Source organism: Heterocephalus glaber, unplaced genomic scaffold, assembly GCF_053883595.1.
Source record: "Heterocephalus glaber isolate CG9 unplaced genomic scaffold, H.glaber_assembly_v1.0 deba00001586, whole genome shotgun sequence".
Lineage (NCBI taxonomy): Eukaryota > Metazoa > Chordata > Mammalia > Rodentia > Bathyergidae > Heterocephalus > Heterocephalus glaber.
This window is the reverse complement of record NW_028258364.1, coordinates 19,254,179-19,274,977: the sequence shown is the minus strand read 5'-3', so window position 1 is coordinate 19,274,977 and position 20,799 is coordinate 19,254,179. Positions and strand designations below refer to the sequence as shown.

The following is a 20,799-nucleotide window of genomic DNA, read 5'->3' as shown; positions in this document are numbered from 1 at the left end:
GAACCACACACTATTTGAGTTACTGCAGTATACAAAGTTGTTTAAGAGTAACATCCTTGGCTGGGTGTGGTGGTGCATTCCTGTAATTCCAGCACTTAGGAGACTGAGGCAGGAGAATTGCTACAAGTTCAGGACCAGCCTGGGCTATATTGAGTTCAAGGCTGCCCTGACCTACATAGCACCATTGTCATTGTCACCATAGATGATGACATTTACCCTACAGTAGGCACGATTCTAAGTACTTTCCAGTTCTCATTCAGTCTTTCACAAGTATATGAAGAGGGACTTTATTATTTTTACAGATGAGAAAACTGAGATATAGATAGGACGAGTCTCAATAATAGCTAATATTTATTGATCACCGATATATGCTTTAAGTGGCACATATATAAACTCATTTAATTTTGATTAAAAAGCTAGAAAATGGGCCAGGGATGTAGCTCAGTGGCGCTGTGCCTGTTGTGCCTGGCTGGCAGGTACAAGGTCCTGAGTTCAATCCAAGGTAGTGCAAAAAAAAAAAAAAAAAAAAGGCTTAGAAGTAATATTATTTTACAGATTAACTTTATTCTTATAACAAACCGATTAATTAGATCTCATTATTATTCATTCCATAAACATAAATGAAGATAGAGAAAAAAATAGATGATTAAATCAACTGGCCATTTACTCCACTTCTAGTAAATAGTGGAGCCAGGAATTGAACAACTTAGCTTATTCCTGGAGTCTGCATCTTAATAGCTCTTAAGTCTTCTTTCTCTATTTTCATATTCCATTATAGGCGCTTTCAGGATCCATGCGTTCACTCGTGTGCCCCCGAAGGGAGGGAGAATGAATGGACCGGCAGCGGCGCCTTGGGTGGGCGGGTCTTGCTCAGTCCCTGCTCTGTCCTAATGTGGGCGTGTTGCGGAGCTGGGGATGATTTAACCCATCTCTTCATCTGGGCTGAGCTGGTGATGCCTTTCAGTGCTGGAGGAGGCTGTAGGTGACCTGTGAATTGGCCTCTTCCGAAGAAACTTCCAGGAATTGTTTGAACTTTTTCCTGCCTTGCTTGCTGACTTTGGAGTCCACCCCCGGTGTGAGATGTAAGGCTGCTGCACGCAGTAATTATAAACTAAGGCAAAGTATACTGTCGGGGCAAAGTACAAATCAAAAGCTGCGGGGAGTCAAAGGAGGGCCAAAATCACACTTAATTTGGGGGTTGGGAGGTGTGTTGGGAAATCGGAAAGGCTGCGGGAGGCGAGGACTCCGCGAGGGACTCTGACAGCCCAGGAAGGAGAGAGAGGGGACAAGCGGAGGCCGGGCGGGTAGGTTCGGGTGTGGTCCAGCCCTGTGGCCTTTGGGACGGGCGCTGGGACTCCAGCCAGAACGCCTGGCAAGGGAGCTGGGAGGACCACGGAGGCTTTCCGTGCAGGAGAAGGCTGCACCCAGCTGTCCTGAGCAATGAATCACCAGACCCGAGCTTCGGGAAGACCGACCTGGCAGGGATGCAGAAAAGCACTCTGGATTGAAAACAGCAGTAAGCATACTAGAAACAGGCCTAAGGCAGCAATCTGCAAAAAACATAAAATGGCCTTGAAAGAGGTACTTTGATTTTCAAAAAATTGGGAACCAATTTGATGTAAACTAAGCAAAAAAGGAGAATACAGTATATTACAAGAAAAGCCAGGTAATTCAGTGACTCCTGGGGCAGATGGGCCTTGGAATAATAAACCTGAACTTCAAGGCCTCCCTCTGGACCTGACTGCTTTAGGGAACCTGGGAAGGGTCCTAGCTACTGAAATTGTTATGTAAAATGTGTAAAGTGAGACTTTTTCATCACAGTCCCTTATGATCATTGTCTCTCTGCTCTTTCCTTCCTGGAGTCCACCTAGCCACTGTCCCCTGTTTCTTCTCTCCTGAGGGGTAGGGATCTGAGTTTTGGAAAGCTGACTCCTTACCCAGCCTGAGGTTGTAATCTACTGCAGTATTTTGCAATAAGTCTTGTTTCTTTTTCAGGTTCATTACTTAAGCCGAGTCGTTAGATGAACCAGTTTTAATCTCTACATGGAGCAACTTGTTTTGTAAATAATTCAAACATTTTATCATGGGTACAATGACAAAATGAAGATTTAAAAATATGTACATTGTTTGACAATTAAAAAGAGAAATTCATACACAACATTTGTTCAATTTGTGAAACATTCAAAAATTTGACAAAGTATAAATATGTATCCTAACTATAATTTTAAAAGGGGGCTGGGGATTTAGCTCAGTGGTTTTGCTGCCTGCTGCGCAAGCGCAAGGATCTGAGTTCGATCCCCAGTACAAAAAAAAAAAAAAAAAGATTTCTATAATTTTAAAAGACATTTTGGGATATTTCGAGAAAACAACTAAAGACTCCTTATTTGGATGGATATGATGGTTAAGTTCTTTTTTCATTTTAAAACTTATTTGTTGACAAGCCAGTTCTGGTGGCTCATGCCTGTAATCCTAGGACTAAGGGAGGCTGAGGCTGGAGGATCACCATGAATTGGAGGCCAGCCTGGGCTGCACAGTGAGTTCAAGGCCAGCCTGAACTACATAGTGAGATCCTGTCTCAACAAAAATAATAATTTGAGATTATAATTTCAGATCATAAAAGGAATAAATAGTCAAAAGAAAAATATAAACTGAAAATAACAAATAAAATCTGGACTATTTCATACAACTGACAGAAAGGTATATATTATAAGAACACATTGGCAAAGATGCGGATATATTGCTGATTTGACATTAATGAATACTGATCAAGAAAGATAAACATAAAACTTAAAATATATCACTATTTATTAAACAGCAACTAGCAAACTAATTAATGGGTATTCTTTGTCTCTCTTAGGATATTGCTATGTAGCCCAGGCTGTCCTTGAATTCAAGCTCTATCTTCCTCCCTCAGCTTCCAAAGTGCTGGGAGTATAGGCACGTGCCACTATGCCCAGCCCAATTAATGGGCATTTTTCAATTCAAAGAACATATAAGATTAGTCATTGCATAAGAAAACTGAAATATTTCTTCTCTATGAAAGATATGAAAAAAAAGAAATGTAATATTTTTCTCAAAAATAATCCTAAAAACTTGACTTTTTTTTTTGGTACCAGGGATCAAACTTGGGACCTTTCGCTTGCAAGGCAGGCAGCAGAACCACTGAGCTAAATCCCCAGCCCTTGACATTATTGATAACAAGTTGGAAGACAGAAACTTGTATATTATCAGTAATAAAAAACAAATTTTGATGTTATATGCTAGATGAAAAACTTTTTATTCACACTATAGACAATAATACCACAAAATCATCGCATGAAGACATAATTAGAGAATATGTAGTGAATGAACATTAGTTTAGTGAATGAAAAATTAGTTTAGAAGTTTACCAGTTAATAAAAGAAATTGTGTATTTTACTTTTCTGGGCTTTGTAATATCGGAAGTATTTATCAGCTTTAAAATTTTCTTTTAAATTCTAAAATTATAACAAAAAGTGTTACCCAGGCTGGGGATTTAGCTCAGTGGTTCTGCCACCTGCCTCGCAAGCAAAGGTCCCGAGTTCGATTTCCAGTACAAAAAAAAAAAAAAAGTGTTACCCAGCAGACTAATTGGCCTTAGGCCCTGGTAAATATACGTATATTTACTATAATTTTTCTTCTCATAATTTGGTCAGATTTTTGAATTGTTCTTCATTCAAGAATAAAAATATGAACTGGGTGTGGTGGTGCAAACTTGTACCCCCAGTACTGGGAGGCTGAGCCAGGAGCCAGTCTGGGCTACACAGTGAGTTCAAGGCCAGCCTGGACTACATAGTGAGACCTTGTCTCAAAAAAACCCAAAATAGAGCCCAGGATTTAGCTCAGTGGTTCCACCACCTGCCCTGCAAGCGCAAGGACCCAAGTTCGATCCCAGGTAACAACAACAACAACAACAACAACAACAACAATATATATATATATATATATATATATATTGCCTTAGTGACTCAAGTCCTGTTTGGCCTAATGGTAAATAAAAAATATTAAAGACTGACAATTTCAAAAAATATATATAAAAATAAATTTTCCATCATAGAAATGTTGGGGAAAAAATTTGTTCACAGAAAAGTACATCACCTTATACAAATACTGTATACAGAGGCAGGGATTTAGCTCAGTTGTTCTGTGCCTGCCTCACAAGCACAAGGTCCTGAATTTGATCCCCAGTACCAAAAAAAAAAATCCTGAAAAATACTATATACAGGATGTCCTGAGGAAAACTGAAGAGCAAGAAAATTTGATTTTATGAATATGGTAAGCTATAGACAAAATAAAATCATAAAGTAGGTAACTGTCCAGTCTCTGGTTGGTTTGCCTAATTTTAGCTCCTGAGATTTGCCTTAGCTCCCAAATTTCCTTACTGTCTGCCTCAGTAGGTCCAAGCCTGTCCTTGTTTAATACTCAGCTTCTGGTATCTACAGTTTCACTCCTTTCTTCCTTCTAGCTCTGCTGCTGGCCAAGGAAGCCAGCCAGCCCTAAGCCTTTCCTCTAGCTCCAGGTCATGCCCCTCCCCCACCCACCTCAGAAAAAGGGCGCCTATGAAAGCAAGACCCGTATTCCAATTCCAGCTCTGTTGGGTTGTTTTAACAGAAGCAGGACACAATTTTGCCCAGCCCTAATTTCCTCAATTGTAGGATGACTGGGTTATCTGTATGGTGTTCTTGACAGATCTAAGAGACTCAAAACTGGAGGTTAGAGGCTCTGGGTTTTTTTTTTTTTTGGTACCGGGGATCGAACTCTGGTCCTTGCAATTGAGCAGCAGGCTGCAAAACCACTGAGCTAAATCTCCCGCCCCAAGGAGGCTCTTGGTTTTTGTTTTTTTGAGACAGGGTCTCGCTATGCAGTTCAGGCTGGCCTTGAACTCACTATGTAGTCCAGGCTGGTTTCAAATATTCAGAGATCCTACTGATTCAGCCTCCTGAGTGCTGGGATCACAGGCATGAGCCATCAAGCCCAGTTTAAGGGCCCCCATTCTTAAACTTTTCTTGTCTCTTGATCACAAAGGGATCTCTTCAGTCACAGTAGATGGGAACAGAATCAATCCTTGTTGCACTATTAATTTTCTTTCCCTATCCAGGCAATCAAACAAAAATGCACATTTTGCAGAGTTCCAGAAATTTTCTGGTGGTAGAACATACAGCACTTTCAGACTTGTTAGGTTGTGTACTGGACTCCTTCACCTCCCTCGAATTGCTTGCGTATCGGAAGTGCCGGGATGTGGGGCCCGGGATTCAGCTCAGTGGTTTTGCCGCCTGCTGTGCAAGCGCAAGGACCCAAGTTTGATCCCTGGTACCAAAAAAAAAGAAAGAAAGAAAGAAAGAAAACAAGAAGTGCCAGGAGGGCACTGCAAGGGCAGGCTGGCTATTTAAAGCCCTTCCGCTCTGGGAATGGGAAAGGGGGAAGAAGGAAGGGGGAGGGGGAGGGGGGGAGGGGGAGGGAGAGTGGGGAGAGCTCCCAGAGCACTGAGCTTGAGTCTGGACGGGGCTGCCCTGCTTCCATGCCGGCTCGCCTGCCAGCTTGCTGGTGATCTTGGCGGAAGTGATATCCTCAGGAATCTCTGGTTCGTAATTGGCAAAATGATAGTAACTTTCCAATTGGACTGTTCTAAGGATTAAACGAAAGTACATTTATTAAGATGATGCTGCAAGGTCCTGAGTTTGATTCCTGGTAACAAAAAAAAAAAAAAAGAAAAACGATGATGATAAATTTCAAAGCATTTTCTTGGCGTTTAAAACGCTGATCATTTTGCAGATATTATTATCCCTATTCGTGGACTTTTGAATTTTTTTTTTGGTACCGGGGATTGAACTCGGGTCCTTGCACTTGCATAGCAAGCCTTGAAACCACTGAGCTAAATCCCCGGCTCTGACTTCCTGACTTTTGAATATTTAAACCATCGAACTACTTTTCTTTCCTTTTTTTTTTTTTTTTTTTTAAAAACATTGTGAGTGTTCTTTTACGGTCCGAGTATTTTATAACTCTCTGGCTAGGGGTGTAGCTCTTGGTACAGCACGTGCCTAGCAGGTACGAAGCCATTCCATTATTTTCTCCCGAGATTCACATTTTGATTGTGGTCCTCCTGAGTCCCCAGAAGCTCCAGACTGTTTCTTGGGCTGACCCAAGCTCTCTCTCACTGTGTCTGCGTCAGTAGTCAGTGCACCAGTGGATGTGGACTCTGCAGTGGACAGGAAGGGGTGGCAAAGCAGGGCAGAGGCCCTGGGCTGGAGGGGGTCTGGGAGCAGGAGACAGGAGCACGGCCAGAACCCTGGGGCCTCCTCGGGAGCACCCGGGAAATTAGGCAGAGCAGGCAGGACTGGCAGGGTGAGGGTGGCTGCACGGTGGCACTGGTGCCCTGTGAACTGGGGGATGGGACACAGGGTATCAAGGCTGAGGCAGAGAACATTATTTTTCACCTTTGATGGCTGAGATAAGCAGTTGAAACAAGTTGAAACAGTCAGGGAGGAATGAATGGTTAAGAACACAAGCTTCAAAGCTGGGCATGGTGGTGCATGCTTGTCATTCCAGCACTCAGAAGGCTGAGGCAGGAGGAACGCTTTAAGTTCAAGGCCAGTCTGGCCTACATACTGAGACCCTGTCTCAGAAAACCAAAGTAAAATAAATACATAAATAACCAACAAGAGCACAAGCTCCAGAGAAGGACTCACTATTCAATCTCCCACCTACTGTCTTTGAACAAGTGGCTTAATCTCTTAGCCTTAGCCTTCAAGTGTAAGATGCAGATCACAATACTGTGTTCATAAGATGAATGAGCAGAAAACGCCTAGCAGTATACTAACAGTGACCAATATTATTGGTGTCATTATTACCAAAATAATATAAAATACTACTTTGAGCAGAAAATTAGGAAAACTTCCAGAGTAGAAAGCTATAAATTATGGGAAAGTCAGGCTTTTGGTTTGTGTTTCTTGTGGAGTGAATTTAACTTAGTAGCATGGAACAAACAGTTGTATGCTCTAAAAACTGTTCAGCTCACAAGTGTGGATGATATTTCAAGTAATTTCTCATGGAAGATATTTATCTTTTTATTTTATTTACCTATCTTTTTGTTTTATGGAAGTTATCCTGAATTTTATTAAGAAACTCTAAAGATAATGTGATCTGAAATCAGTAATATTTTCATGTATTTTTTTTTTTGGTACCAGGGATTGAACTCGGGTCCTTGCGCTTGCACAGCAGGCAGTGAAACCATTTTTCATGTATATTTTGACTTTTAATTTTATAATAACAAAGTAAAATATGCTTCCAAAAGTTAGGTTTTTTTTGGTACGGGGATCAAACTCGGGTCCTTGTGCTTGCACAGCAGGCGGCAAAACCACTGAGCTAAATCCTTGGCCCTCCAAAAGTTAGTTTTAACATTGAAAATATTAGAATACTGCACAACCCATCTTTTTTCTTTTTCTTTTTTCTTTTGGTATTGGGGATCAAATTCAGGACCTTGCGCTTCCGAGGCAGGTGTGGAACCCCTGAGCTAAATCCCTGGCTTTTCTTTGGTTTTTTGAGACAGGGTCTTGCTATGTAGCTCAGGCTGGACTTGAACTCACTATGCAGTCCAGGCTGGCCACAAAGTTGTGGCAATCCTCCCGCCTCAGCCTCCTGAGTGATGGGATTATAGGCTTGTGCCACCACACCCGGCATAATACATTTTAAACACTTTAAGTATTTTAATAAAGCAATAAAATGTTTTTTAAAAAATTAATTTCTGGATGGAACTAATATTTCCAACTAAAGGATATTTTAAGGAGAAAGCTGCTTTAAAGATGTATCAAGAACTCGTTATAAAATGACAACTTATTTTACTAGAAATCATAATGTGGTAAAGTTACATATGCAGTCCATTAGGACCTAACTTCCTTTCTATATTGAAAACTTTATACTTTGTATTTATTTTATATGATTGCATTTGGTGGAATAAATTTCATCCTCAAAAATTGCTTCATTGGATTCTGGAACCTTAGCCCCCTCCCATGAATTTTGTTTCGTTGATTTTCTAAGTCAGGTCTCTTATAACTCGTGTTGTATAAAATATTACACAATTGGGATTCATAAACTGTGGGAAAATGCTCAAACCAGAGTGTGGGGACTGGGTTCCTTTGCAGACACAGCATAGTGCGAGTTAGGAACAGTCATCTTCGTGAAGTCCAGGAGGCAGTGGGGAAGATGGATGTACCTACCGGGTCACTGACAAGGCAGGTCAACACCAGAATACAACTGGAGTGTTGGTCCTTAAGGAAAGGCCAAAGGTTTCTCTGGCTGTTCTCATAAAGTCGACATAGTCATCGGCAACAGGGAATTTGCCATCCTGCAGTGAGGGACTTGATGAATTTAATGATTAAGTCACTGAAATTCACTGCTGAGAATGAATGGACTCGTGGCTGCCAGATTGTGGTAGGGCGAAACTATCCTCATCTCCTGGTATTGAGTAGGAGCAGGGCCCTGCCACGCTGAATTAGGGCTGCTCTGTGACCAGCAGAATACTTCTGTGAGTCAGAGGCTAGGTCAGAACAGGTGCCCTTTGCAGCTTGTTCTCTTGGACTACTCACTCTAAATGTTATACAGGAATACGTCCTCATTTAATCAAATATGACCAGGGCTGGGGATTTAGCTCAGTGGTTTCGCCGCCTGCTTCGCAAGTGCAAGGACCTGAGTTCAATCCCCGGTACCAAAACAAAACCAACAAAAAAACCCAGATGGAGCCAAATATGACCAAAGCCTCCAAGGGTTAGCCCATAAAAGTGAAATTTCCAGGTTGGGAGAGGAACTGATTTATTGGCCGCCACTCTGAGAATTTAATTTTCTTCTGTCCTCCTCTGGCTAATTGTCGCTGCCACCCATCCACCACCATCCTGGGCCCAGGAGGGTCCTCCACCTGTTTAACTTTCTGATATCAGAAGCAGGAAAACCTCCTTCTTTGGTTAGCTTGTCATAGTGAAGACAGGCTAAAATTCTGAAAAGTCTTTCCTATGTAATTAGATAGAAAGTAAGTGTAAAAGCATTTTTAAGCATTTTTACTTAACACATATGAGGCAATCCCATTTACACTTCAATGTAGTAATGAATCACTTGTATGATTAGAAAATAAATTATGTGGTATAAAAAATAAAAACAGGGCCAGGGGTTTGGCTCAGTGGTTCCATGGCCTGCCTTGCAAGCGCAGAGTCCTGAGTTCAATCCCCAGTAACAAAAAACCCCCCCAAAACAAAAAATAAAACCAAAAGTAATCAGGCACAATATTGAGCTATATTCCGTGATCTCTAGCTCACTTCTAGGACTTCCTATCGACGCTGTCCTGTTTAGAATGCTTTGCTACAAACTTTGTGTTTCTCACATGGCCTGGCTCCACAAGGGTTGTGTCTAAGATCCACTATGGAAGAGCTAGCTGTCTTAGAGACATCAAGTTGGGGACCTTTAAGGCTGACCACAAGGGAGCAGTTTACTCTATCTGCTATTGCATCAGTAATAAACACTAATTCTAGGAAGTGCACCACATCCAGAGGCATTTTAAAACAACACCCTTTTCTATACTTCACTGGCTCCAAGTTGCGGAAGACCTATTCCATGTATATATGTTTCATCTTTCTTGGACCAGGGGACTCCAGGCATGTTCTCGACATCCTCAAAGACAGGTGTGCCCCAGGGAGGCAGGCACTGACATGCAGCATCTCTGGAGGTCACGCTCAGAACCATCAGCTGCTACTCCTGCCCATGTTCCTTTGGCCAAACACGGGGTGATCTAAATGAAACATCAGTAGGGTCAAGAAACACTATTTCTAATGAGAGGAACTACAAATCCAAATTTCAAAGTGCATGCATGCATGGAACAGTGAAAAACTGGGAACAATAACCTATTTCCTCAGGACTTTCCAGCTGGCACTGAGATAGATTTCGTCTCAAGTCAGCTAGAAGGAATATGACCCAGCAGGTAAGACCAGTCTGTAACTATGGGCATCAAGCTTTGTTCTTGCATGCCCCTTAATATGCAGTGCTATATTATATAGAGGCAGTATTATTATTTATTTATTTAATTTTTTTGGACCTTGCGCTTGTGAGGCAGACAAGGTGCCACTAAGCTAAATCCCTGGCCTTGTTTTGCTTTTTTGTACTGGGGATTGAACTCAGGACCTTGTGCTTGTGGGGCAGGTGGTGGAACCACTGAGCTAAATCCTGCCCAGTATTGATTATCCTTTAATTAGATTACTAATTACAGGTCAAAATGGGCAATGGTTCCCCTAAGTGATAGGTTTTTTTTGCAAGAAATCAGGGGTAAAAATAGTGCCCCCAAAAGGATGCTGTCCGCAGTACCCAGTTTATTGTGTATTATTATTTTTTGTTTGGTGTTTTGAGATAGGGTCTCCCTATGTAGCCCAGGCTGACCTCAAACTCGCTGTGATCCTCCTGCCTTAGCCCCCCAAATGATGGGATTACAGGTGTGCAACACCATGCCCGGCTGTTTATTGTGTATCAAAGGTCTGAATGTTATCAAGGCTTTAGACATTTTTGAGTTCAAACTGGTGCCAATAGTTGCCATGTTTTAGAACAGAGGAATTCACACAACTTTGTCAGAGTCGAGATTTCTGGTTAACCATCGTTCTATCCAGGCTCCCCCTGCATTTAAGAGCAGAAATTTAATAAGAATAGGATCTCCCCAGAGTTACTTCTTAAGATAGCAAAGAATCATCCAAAATACTGTAAATAGCTTTTAAAAAGGTTTTTAAATTCTTAGTTTTGGCAGGGACTTAGAACAGTGGAGTCTCCTGTAGTTTTTCTACCCTTGAGCCCTGCTTTTAGGTTTATTTCCAGTGTTCCCACGTTATCACATATTGCGCAAGATTTCTTTATCCTTCAAAAGTCGTTGGGGAGCAGCAAAGAGTAAGGCTGGAGCCCAGAAATGAAGCTGGTGTGCGCTGAGCCCGATGAAGGTCCCAGTGGCGGCGACGCCGCGGGGCCCAGGGCAGCGGGCTGGCTCGGCTCGCACGGGACCGGCGGGCTCTTTGTTACAGAAGCAAACACCGAAGACGCGGCTGCAGGAGACAGGGCGTCTGTGTGCAGAACTGTGGCCGACGAAGGTCACGCACGACACGAGACGATCTGAACGTGGGACACTTGGGACACCGTGTCGTCGGCTTTTGTGCACTTGAAGGGACGTCAGGATGCCCAGCTCCGAGGTCCCCCTTTGTGTGAAAGTGTGGAAGCCAGAAGTGAGAAGCCACTGCTGGGTTTCCCTTTTCAAATTTAGCAGGCGCTTTCACCGAAATCTTTCTTCACCAGGGCCTTCGCTCATCCCCACCAACAGTGGTGGGGCTTGAGTTGCTCCTCCTGTTCCAGGGGCAGCCAGCAGGAGCCCCGGGGAGCCAGGGCGTGATGGAGCTGAGCCCAGGGCTGCAGCCACCGGGCCGGCCTGGGACGCGGCGGCCGCGGCCAGGGCACCTGAGGTCCTCTAGATAGGGGTCCTCGTTCCAGCGGGGGATCCTCCTGTGCAGGAATTCGATAAAAACAAGGTGACAGAGAGCCAGCACCACCAAGCTGCTATCACGCGCCTCTGAAGAATGTCTTTGTTCTGCTCGTGCTGATAATTTCCAAAAAGTTACAATCGCGGTTCCACGCTCGCTCCGTTCCCCGAGTCGCCGCAGGGCGCCAACTTTCCCGCCCGGAGCCCCGCAGGCTGCCCTCGGCGTGGCCGGCAGAACTCCGCGACCTGGTCCCTCGCGTCCGAGAGCGAGCGCCCTCGTGGCGACCCGGCTCTGGGTCCTCCCGGACAGGGGAGCTTTCCTCCCTCTCCGGTCTAGCTTTTAAGCACGTGTCCTCGCCCCTACCTCCGCCGTCCAGCCGTCTCGCTCCTCGTTACCGTGCAACACGACCCCAGCGTTCGGGGCACGGGCGGGCGCAGGCACCTACCGCCTCGGCGGCCGGGCCGTTGGGCGGGCGCAGTTTCTGGGAAAGGGGCGGGGCCCGCAGCGCTCGGGCTGTAGTCGGCGAGCGGGGGGGTGGGGGGTGGGGGGGCGGCAGCGACGAGAGCGGGCGGGGCGCCAAGTGCGTCACTGGGCGGGGCGGAGCCGGCGTCGCGCTCCCGCCCGACCGCTCGCCCGCGCGCCCACCTTTCACTCCGCCGAGGCTGGGGAGTGGGGAGCGGGCGGCCCGCGCGAGAGTTTGTGCCACCGCCGGCCCCCACTGTCAGACCGCCCCAGTGCGCCGCCACCCCCCGAGGAGGGCGCGAATCCCGGGTTGAGGACCGGGGTGGCCGCGCGGGCCCGTGGGGCGCCCGGGAGAGTGGCGAGGGCATGTGCGTGCCGTCCCGGCCGGCTGGGAAGCGCGGGCGGGCGCTGCAGGTGCAGCCGCGGACCCACGCGCCTGTCCCGCGCCACACAGCCCCGCACGGCGCGGAGGGCCGCACGGGGGAGCCCGGGCCGGGCCGGACGAGTGGCGAGCGTCCCCCCATCCCGAGAGGGCGGCCTCGGGAGAAGTTAGGCGTCCCGGGAGGGGGGGATTCGAGGGCGCCCGAGGCCGGCTCGGCGGGGCCCGCGGGGTAGAAAGAGCCGGCCCGCGTTTGACAGGCGCTGCGGGCACCGCCGACCCCCTCCCGCCGCGCGGAGGGAGGAGCGCGCGGGGCGGGCGGGGCGCGCTCGAGAGTCCTGGCGGCGGCGGCGGGAGGCCGGGGGAGGAGCCGGGCGGGTGGAGGGAGGGGGCCGGAGCGGAGCGGGGTGGGGGCCGCCACCAGTGCTCCCCGCGCCGGGCTGTATCGCCGCCGTCGCTGGCGGTTGGGGGTCGGCGGGGCGGCGCGCCTCTGTTTTGTCTCCTCCTCTCCCTGCGGAGCGGCTCGGGCTCCGTCGAGGCCCCGGCTCCCTCCAGACGCCCGGCCAACGGCGGCGGCCGCGGCGGCTCGTCCGCGGCCCTGCTGGGAGGGAAAGGGACGCCGCGGTGTTCCCGGCGACGCGGAGCAGGTAGGAGCGCGCGCGGGCCGCCGAGGCTGCGAGAGGGGGCGCCTCACGGAGCCCGGCCGGCCGGAGAGCCATCGCCTGCCTCGCGCCCCCGCCCCGCGCCTGTGTTGTTTGCTCCGGGGCGTGCGGAGGGGTTTTCCGGAGGCTGTGGCAGTGACACCGGCCGGGGGCTGGGGCAGGGGGGCTGAGCGCCCCGGGCAACGGTCAGAGCGGGGCTTGAGAAAGGGAGCGGCGCGCGGCGCGGCTGCCCGCGGGCGGCGAGGGCGCGGGGCCGGCGGGACTCGGACCCCAGCGGGCGGGGGGGATGGGCCGCGCGGCCGCCGCTGTTTACATCTCGGCGCGAGTCAGCGCTGCCGGGGAGCGGACCTAACCGACCCGCGGCGGCTCGCGGGGAGGCCGGCCGGGGGTCTGGCTGTGGGGGAAGCGCGTCCCGAGAGGGTCAGGATCAGGCGGGGCGGCGAGCTCGGGGCGGGACCTGGGAGGCTCCGGCCGCTCGGGGCGGCAGGCGGGCTGGACACAATTTCCTTCCCCGTCGGCCTCGCCGCCGCCGCTCACCTTTCCTTCTCTCCGTGCTCGCTCCCACGACAGGTTGTACTCGGCCGTTCTTTTATTCTCGCTGTCCTCGCCGGCCCCGGCTGCCGCCTCCCCCAGGGGTAGGGAGACGGGGCTCTGATCGGAATCTGGTTCTTAAATGAAACAAGACCGGGCTCAGTAACACGCATGTCCAGTGGCTGCCTTCTGGGCCGCCCGCAGAGCTGGCCCTCGGGACCGCGCCGCCCAAGGCTCCGGGGCGCGAGGAGGACCGTGCGGAGTCGGCCAGGGCAGCCTTGAGCGCAGGGCGGCCGGCCCCCCTTTCTCCAGTGGGGCGTTTTTATTGTGTCACCGAAGGACAGAGCAAAAAAAAAAGACTTCGTGACATTAAGAGCGACCCGGTTGCAGTTTCTAATGTTCTCGTGTGCTAGCGTCCTGGGCTGCCTTTATAGGAGCCCTATTCGTTGTAGAATAGCCTGTAAGTTCTTGGTACTTCATTAAATGAGAGTTTAGAGGGGACCGCTTCATTGTAAAAGTGTAATATCGCTTCCTTGTCTTACATTCATGAACATTTACTTCATCTGTATGGTTTAAATTTTAATCCGGTGACGAGAGAACAGTAATCGTACCTTTGGTGATCAGATTCGCCTTTTTATCTGAGTCTCTGTTGAGAGGCAAATTATGCACTTTCTCTAGTGCTACGATCACCAAGAATGTCAACTTTACTAAGACGGGATTGGATAGCTGTGTTTTAGAATCTCTTAAAAAGGCAGAATGACTGTAAGTTGGAAAGTATTGGATTATATCTGGAAGGATTTAGGAATAAAGTTTATATAGGATGATACAGTTTATAGAATGCAATCATATGAATATAGTTGAGGCATTTCCTGGTAAACACGAAGTAGAAAATTCAAATATTTTGAATATTTGAAATTTGAAAATTTATTGCTATTTTTAAGCTTGACTATACCTCTTTTTTTTTTTTTTTGGTACTGGGGATCGAACTCCGGACCTTGCTCTTGCAAGGCAGGCGCAAGAACCACTGAGCTAAATCCCCAGCCCTTGACTACCTCTTTTAGTATAGTTTGACTATGGCTGGAAAGAGTTTGAAATTTTGGGATTTTCCTATTATTCTAAGTATCCTAAGTGGTTGTGGTAGGCCTCATTAATGTTGATTTTAGGTGCTCAAAAGATGAATACCTCTGTGTGTGTGAAGTATCTTTATTGAGATATCATTCACATGCCATCAAATTTGATTTAAAGAATACAGTTCAATGAGTTTTTGTAGTATACCCACAGAGTAGTGCAACCATCACTATAATCAGATTTGGATAGTGTTTATCACTGCCAAAAAGAGCCCTATCCTATTAGCATTCATTGTATGCTCAGTCTTAAACAGCTACTCCTTTTTGTCTCTGTACATTGCCTTCATCTAAATGGAATTGTACAGTATATGGTCTTTTGTGACTGGCTTCTTTCACAGAATGTTTTCAGAATTCATCCATGTTGCAGCATGCATGGTTACTTGATTTCTTTTTGTTACTTTATTGGTTGCTGGGCATTTGAGTTTTCACTCTTTGGCTGTTATGAATAATTCTGTGACTAGTTGGGTTTAGGTTTTTGTGTGAACATACTTTTATTTCTCCCAGGAGTATACGCTTCAAAAGAAATTAATTTTTTGACTTATTTAGTTCTAAACAATTCACTGATTTTGAGTGTGAGATTCAGTAGTTTTTATTATAGAATTGTGAAACTATCTTTTTTTTAATCTTTTTTTTTTGGTATCGGGGATTGAACTCGGGTCCTTGCGCTTGCGCAGCATGAGTCGAAACCACTGAGCTAAATCCCCAGCCCTGGTGAAACCATCTTGGGAAAGCTTGATTTAGAACATTTTACTGGGTTTCAGAAATTCATTCTAGTCTGTTTGCAGTTAATCCTCATTCCCCTAGCTCCCTGCCGCAGGGGATCATGGATTTATTTTGTCTCCCCTATGTTTACTTTTGCTGGAATCATATAAATGGAATCATATAGTATATAGTTTTTTTGGATCTGGCTTTTTTCACTTAGTATGAAGTTTTTGAGATCCAGCATATTATATAGTTTTTATCAGAGTTTTGTTCCTTTTTATTTGCTGGATAATAATCCTTTGTCTGGATAATACCACATTTTGTTTATATGTTGGTCAATTAATAGATATTTGGACACCCCTCCCAAAAGGCCTCAGGGCCTATGCATGCTAGGCAAGTCTACCACTGAGTTTCATGCCAGCCTCCCTGGCCCCCTTTATTTTGAGACAGTGTCTCGCTATGGAGTCCAGATTGGCCTCAGACTCATGAAGGAGTAGCTGGGTTTAAGGCCTGTGCTTGCCGTATTTCCATTTTTTTGATATATTGAATAATGCTCCTTGAACATTTGAGTAAAAATCTTTATGTGGACATACGGTTTTCTTTGTGGGTAGATACCTTGAGATAGAATTACTGGGTAAAAGTATTTAACTTTTAAGACTGCAGAACTATTTCTCAAAGTGATGTACCATTTTACATTCCTTATGGTAACCTATGAGGATTCCTTCCAAGTTTCTTCTTATCCTTGTCAACACTTAACCATTGTCGTTTTTATTATAGCCATTCTAGTGGCTATGAAGTGAGTAACTTCTTATAGTTTGAATTTTCTTTATGTCTCATAGTGTTAAGCATCTTCACGTTTATTAGCTATTCGTACATTCTTATGAGTGACATAGCTTTTTTGATCTTTTGCCTTTTTTTGAGAGAGTCTTACAATCTAGTTCAGCAAGCCTTGGAGGTACTATGTAGCCCAAATTGGCCTTGAACTTGTGCAGATCCTCCTGCCTCAGGCCCCAATGTATTGGGATTATAGGTGCAAGCCACCACACTTGGCTTTTGCCCCCCCCCCCCCCTTTGCCCATTTTTAAGTTGGATTTGACTTAGAATTGATTTGCAAGAGTTTGTAATATATGTATTCTGGATATAAGTCCTTTATTAGATATATGATTTGCAGATATTTCCTCCCAGTCTGTGGCTAGTCTTCTCATGTTTTGAATTGGTTATTAGAGTCTCTTGAAGCATACGGTTTTGAAAGTCTAATTTCTAGATCATGATTTTTGTTGTCTTATGTAAAAACTCTGCCTAATCCAAGGTCTTGAGGATTTTCTCTTTTCCAGAAGTTTTAAAGTTTAGTTCTTATGTTTAGATTTTATAATCTATTTTGAGTTAATTTGTGTCCTTCTTTACAAGTGGATTGTTCTGGTATCATTCGTTGAGAAGACAATCATTTCCCCATTGTAAATGTGAAGATTTATCTCTGGACTGTTAATTCCATTTCATTATTTCTATGTCTGTGCTTACACCTCTACTGATTATTGTGCTTTATGATAAGTTATGAAAACAGGTAGTGTAAGTGCTCTAATTTTTTTTTTTTGGTACCGGGGATTGAACTCAGGACCTTGTGCTTGCCAGATAGGCACTGGCACCACTGAGGTAAATCCCTGGTTCTAATTCTATTTTTATTTAAAAATTTTTTTGGTTGTCCTGGATCCTGTATAAAAAATTAAAGGTTGGCTTGTCAGTCTGCTAGAATTTTCATAGAGACTGTATTGACTCTATAGATCAGTTTGGGAAGAACTATCTTATTGTCGTCTAATACATGAACATGAGAATTTCTTTCTTGATTTTCAGTATTCCTCTGCAATAGTGATATTTTGTTTTTCAGTGAACAAATTCTTTTTTAAAAATATATTTTATCAGGCTGGGGATTTAGCTCAGTGGTTTCGCCGCCTGCTGTGCAAGCACAAGGACCCGAGTTCCATCCCCGGTACCAAACAAACACAAATAAACAAAAAATATTTTATTATACTGAGAATATTTAATATGAGAGTACTTCTTAACATTTTTCTTTTCTTTTTTTTTTTTTTTTTTTTTTTGAGGCGAGGTTTCACCATGTAGTTCAGGCTAGTGTTAAATTCACTATGTAGCCCAGGCTGACCTGGAATTCTCAGTGATACTCCTGCCTAAGCCTCCATAGGCGTGTGGTGCTGTGCCTGGCCCCTCTTAACATTTTAAGTGTACAGTTCAGTATAGACCAAATATTGAATTGCATGTCTCTACAGTTTATTTATCCTGCTTAACTGAAACTTTATGCCCATTGATTAGCATTTCTTCATTCTTTCACCAGCTGCCAGCAACCATCATTCTGCTCTCTGTGTTTATGAGTTTGACTATTTTAGATACATTGTATGTTGGATGTATTGTCCAGTGGTCAGTCTTATTTTATTTAGCATAATGTTCTCAATATTCATCCATGTTATGTGTTGTAAAATTTCCTTTTTACAGGCTCAATCATATTCCATTTTAGTTTATTCCTGAGTATTTTGTTCTTTTTAATGTTCTTTTGATGTTATTAATGGAATTATCTTTTAAAAATTTTTGTTAGCATATAGAAACACAAATTGATTTTTCCATATTGAACTTGTTCTTTTACCTCACTGAAATAATTTATTCTTGTAGTTTTTTCAATTTCTTAGTATTTTCTACATACAATAGTATATCATCTGTGAACAGAGATAATTTTACTTCTTCCTTTCTAATCAAAATGCATTTCCTTTCTCTCTTCTTTCTTTTACCCCTACTTTCTTTCTGTGACTAGAACCACTAGCTACAAGGTTGGTTAGAAGTGGCGAGAGCAGGCATCCTTACATTATTTGTAGGAAAAATTTAGTCCTTTATCATTAAGTGTAATACTGAATTAAGTTTTTTTTTTTTTTTTTTGTGAGACAGGATCTCACTATGTAGCCCAGGCTGGCCTTGAACTCGCTGTGTAGCCCAGGCTGGCTTCGAACTAGTGAGATCTTCTTGCCTGAGGGTCCCCCCACCTGCTGGGATCACAGGCGTGCGCCACCATACCCGACCCTGAAGTTGTTATTATAGATCTTGCAAATTTGGTAGAGAAAGTCCCTTTTTATATTACTTTCTTCAGTGTTTTTATCATGAAGTATCACTGGATTGTGTTACATGCTTTTTCTGCATCTCTTAACATGACCAGCTGTGACAATTTTCCAAGGATTGTCCTGGTTTTAGCACTGAAAGAAACTCCATAGTCCTCAACAAACCAGTATAGTTGATTTGAGGTGATGGTGTAGTTTTGCTTTTTATCACATTAGTAAGGTAAATTATTTGATTTTTAGGTGTTAAACCAGTCTTGTATTCTTTTTTTTTTTTTGGTACCGGCGATTGAACTCAAGTCCTTGCACTTGTGCAGCAGAAGGTGAAACCACTGAGCTAAATCCCTGGCCCAGTCTTGTATTCTTAGGGTAAATTCTGTTTGGTCATTGTACATTGTTGTTATTGTTATTATTATATTGTTGGATTTGCTTTGCTGTTTGAATATTTTTTTGTGTCTATATTTATAAGGGATATTGGCCTATATTCATTGCTTCTTTTCTTGTGATATTTTTGGATTTGGTGTGAGAGTAATATTAGCCTCACAGAATAAATTGAATATTTCTGCCTCTAATTTCTGTAGGCATTTATGATTCATTAGTGTTATTAATATTTGGTAGAGTTTACCAGTCAAGGCACCTGGGCCTGGGTTTTTCTCTTTGGGAAGTTGTTTTGATTTCTCATTGAATTTCTGAACTTGTTACAGATGTATTCAAATTCTCTGTTAAGTTTTGAGTTAGTTTGGTAATTGTATCTTCATAGGGATTTGCCCATTTCATCTAAGGATTGAATTTTTTTTTTTTGGTACCAGAGATCGAACTCGGGTCCTTGCACTTGTGAGGCAGGCAGCGGAATTGAAATTGTTAAACATACAGTAAATAATCTTATATATGCTTTGTTTATTTGTTTATTTTTAGACAGGGGCTTGCTATGTGCCCCAGACTGGCCTTGAACTTACTGTGTTGCCCAGATTGCCCTGAAACTCATGACAATCCCCTTGGCTCAGCCCCCTGTGCTGGGATTACAGGTATGAGCTACCATGCCTGGTTTAATCTTATATAGGTCTTTAATTTTTTTGTGGTTGTTAATGATTGCTCTCTTTTATTCTTAATTTTGGTAGCATCTATCTTTTTTTTAGGTGGTTATTCCAACTATCATTTTTGTTGCTCTTCAAAGTAACAAGTTTTGATTAAAGTCTTGATTTTTTTTCTGCCTTTGATTTCACCAGTTTCCATTTTAGTTTTTTTTTTTGGTACCGGGGATCAAACTCCGGTACTTGTGCTTGCGCAGCAGGCGGCAAAACCACTGAGCTAAATCCCCAGCCCTATTTTAGTTTTTATAATTTATTTCTTTTGTGTTTAGTTTATATTTCTTTTTCTTGTTTGTTCTTGTTGCCTGCCTTCCTTTTTTTTCCTTTGTGGCACTGGGGACTGAACCCAGGACCTTTGCACTGAACTACGTCCCCAACCCTCTTTTAATTTTGTATTTTGAGACCGGGTTTCACAAGTCACTAAGTTGCCCAGACTGGGCTGGAATTTGCTGTCTTCCTGCCTCAGCCTCCTAGAGTGCTGGGATTACAGACGTGTGCCACCATGCTTGGCTCTGATTTCTTACAGAAGTTTAGATTATTTCTTTGAGGTCTTTCTTCCAATATAGGCTTTTAAAGGTATACATTTTCCTCCAAACACTGAGCTGTATCCCATACATTCTGATATATTTTTAAACAATTTCCATCCAGTTCAGTTCAAAATATTTTCTAATTTCTTTGTGATTTCTTTTTTGACCCATGAGAAATGTACTATTAAATTTCCAAATACTTGGGAATTCTCCAAATTACATTGTTGATTTCTAGTTTGATTCCCTTATTGTGGAGTACAAACTTTGTATGACTTGTCATTCTAAGTTTACTGAGATATTTTTATGGTTTAGTATGTAATATTTCCTGAACAATATTGTATGTGTTCTGCTGTTGAGCAGAATGTTCTGTGGATGTCACTTAGGTCGAGTTGGTTGGTAGTGTCCAAGTTTTCTGTAGCTGTGCTGATTTTCTATCTAGCCATTTTATCAATTACTGTTCAAGTCTTTGTCCACAAAAAGGTTTGCATCAATTTTTATGTTAGGTTTCTCTGACTCTGGTGTTAGGTGTGTATACATGTATAATTGTTTTATTTTCTTGATGAATTGACCTCTTTATCTTTGTAAAATTTCTTTTCCTTTAGTAGTATTTTGTTGATGATAATTTAGCCATTCCAGCTCTCTTACAATTACTGTTTGCATGGCATAACCTTTTCTATCCTTTTACTTTCAGTCTATTTACTTTT

The 20,799-nt window shown here is 44.1% G+C and overlaps 2 protein-coding genes and 1 long non-coding RNA gene across 10 annotated transcripts in view; 2 read left to right on the top strand and 1 right to left on the bottom strand.

Annotated features, from left to right (window-relative positions):
• Nucleotides 1-680: 680 nt before the first annotated feature.
• LOC110343960 (uncharacterized) lies at nucleotides 681-5,388 on the top strand. The gene is made up of 3 exons (XR_002386217.2): nucleotides 681-1,082; nucleotides 1,412-1,516; nucleotides 1,996-5,388. It is a non-coding gene; the product is annotated as an uncharacterized LOC110343960 (long non-coding RNA).
• A 5,275-nt stretch (nucleotides 5,389-10,663) lies between these two features.
• Nucleotides 10,664-18,440, bottom strand: LOC110343982 (uncharacterized). The gene is made up of 5 exons (XM_087193316.1): nucleotides 18,412-18,440; nucleotides 14,153-14,283; nucleotides 13,368-13,678; nucleotides 11,871-13,315; nucleotides 10,664-11,529 (listed from the first exon to the last, which is right to left on the bottom strand). The coding sequence occupies exons 1-5, from the start codon at nucleotides 18,438-18,440 to the stop codon at nucleotides 11,319-11,321; spliced, it is 2,127 nt and encodes a 708-aa protein (XP_087049442.1). The 3' UTR covers nucleotides 10,664-11,318.
• The window catches only part of Elf2 (E74 like ETS transcription factor 2), a 100,168-nt gene continuing 92,224 nt past the window's right edge, over nucleotides 12,856-20,799 (top strand). For 2 of the 8 annotated variants that reach the window (XM_087193293.1, XM_013075894.3), the window contains exon 1: nucleotides 12,856-12,995. The gene's annotated coding sequence lies outside the window, so the exon portion shown is untranslated. Of the gene's footprint in view, nucleotides 12,996-13,380; nucleotides 19,506-20,799 lie in introns of those variants that run through there. The other 6 variants (XM_087193297.1, XM_087193296.1, XM_087193294.1 and 3 more) reach the window with 5 other exon arrangements.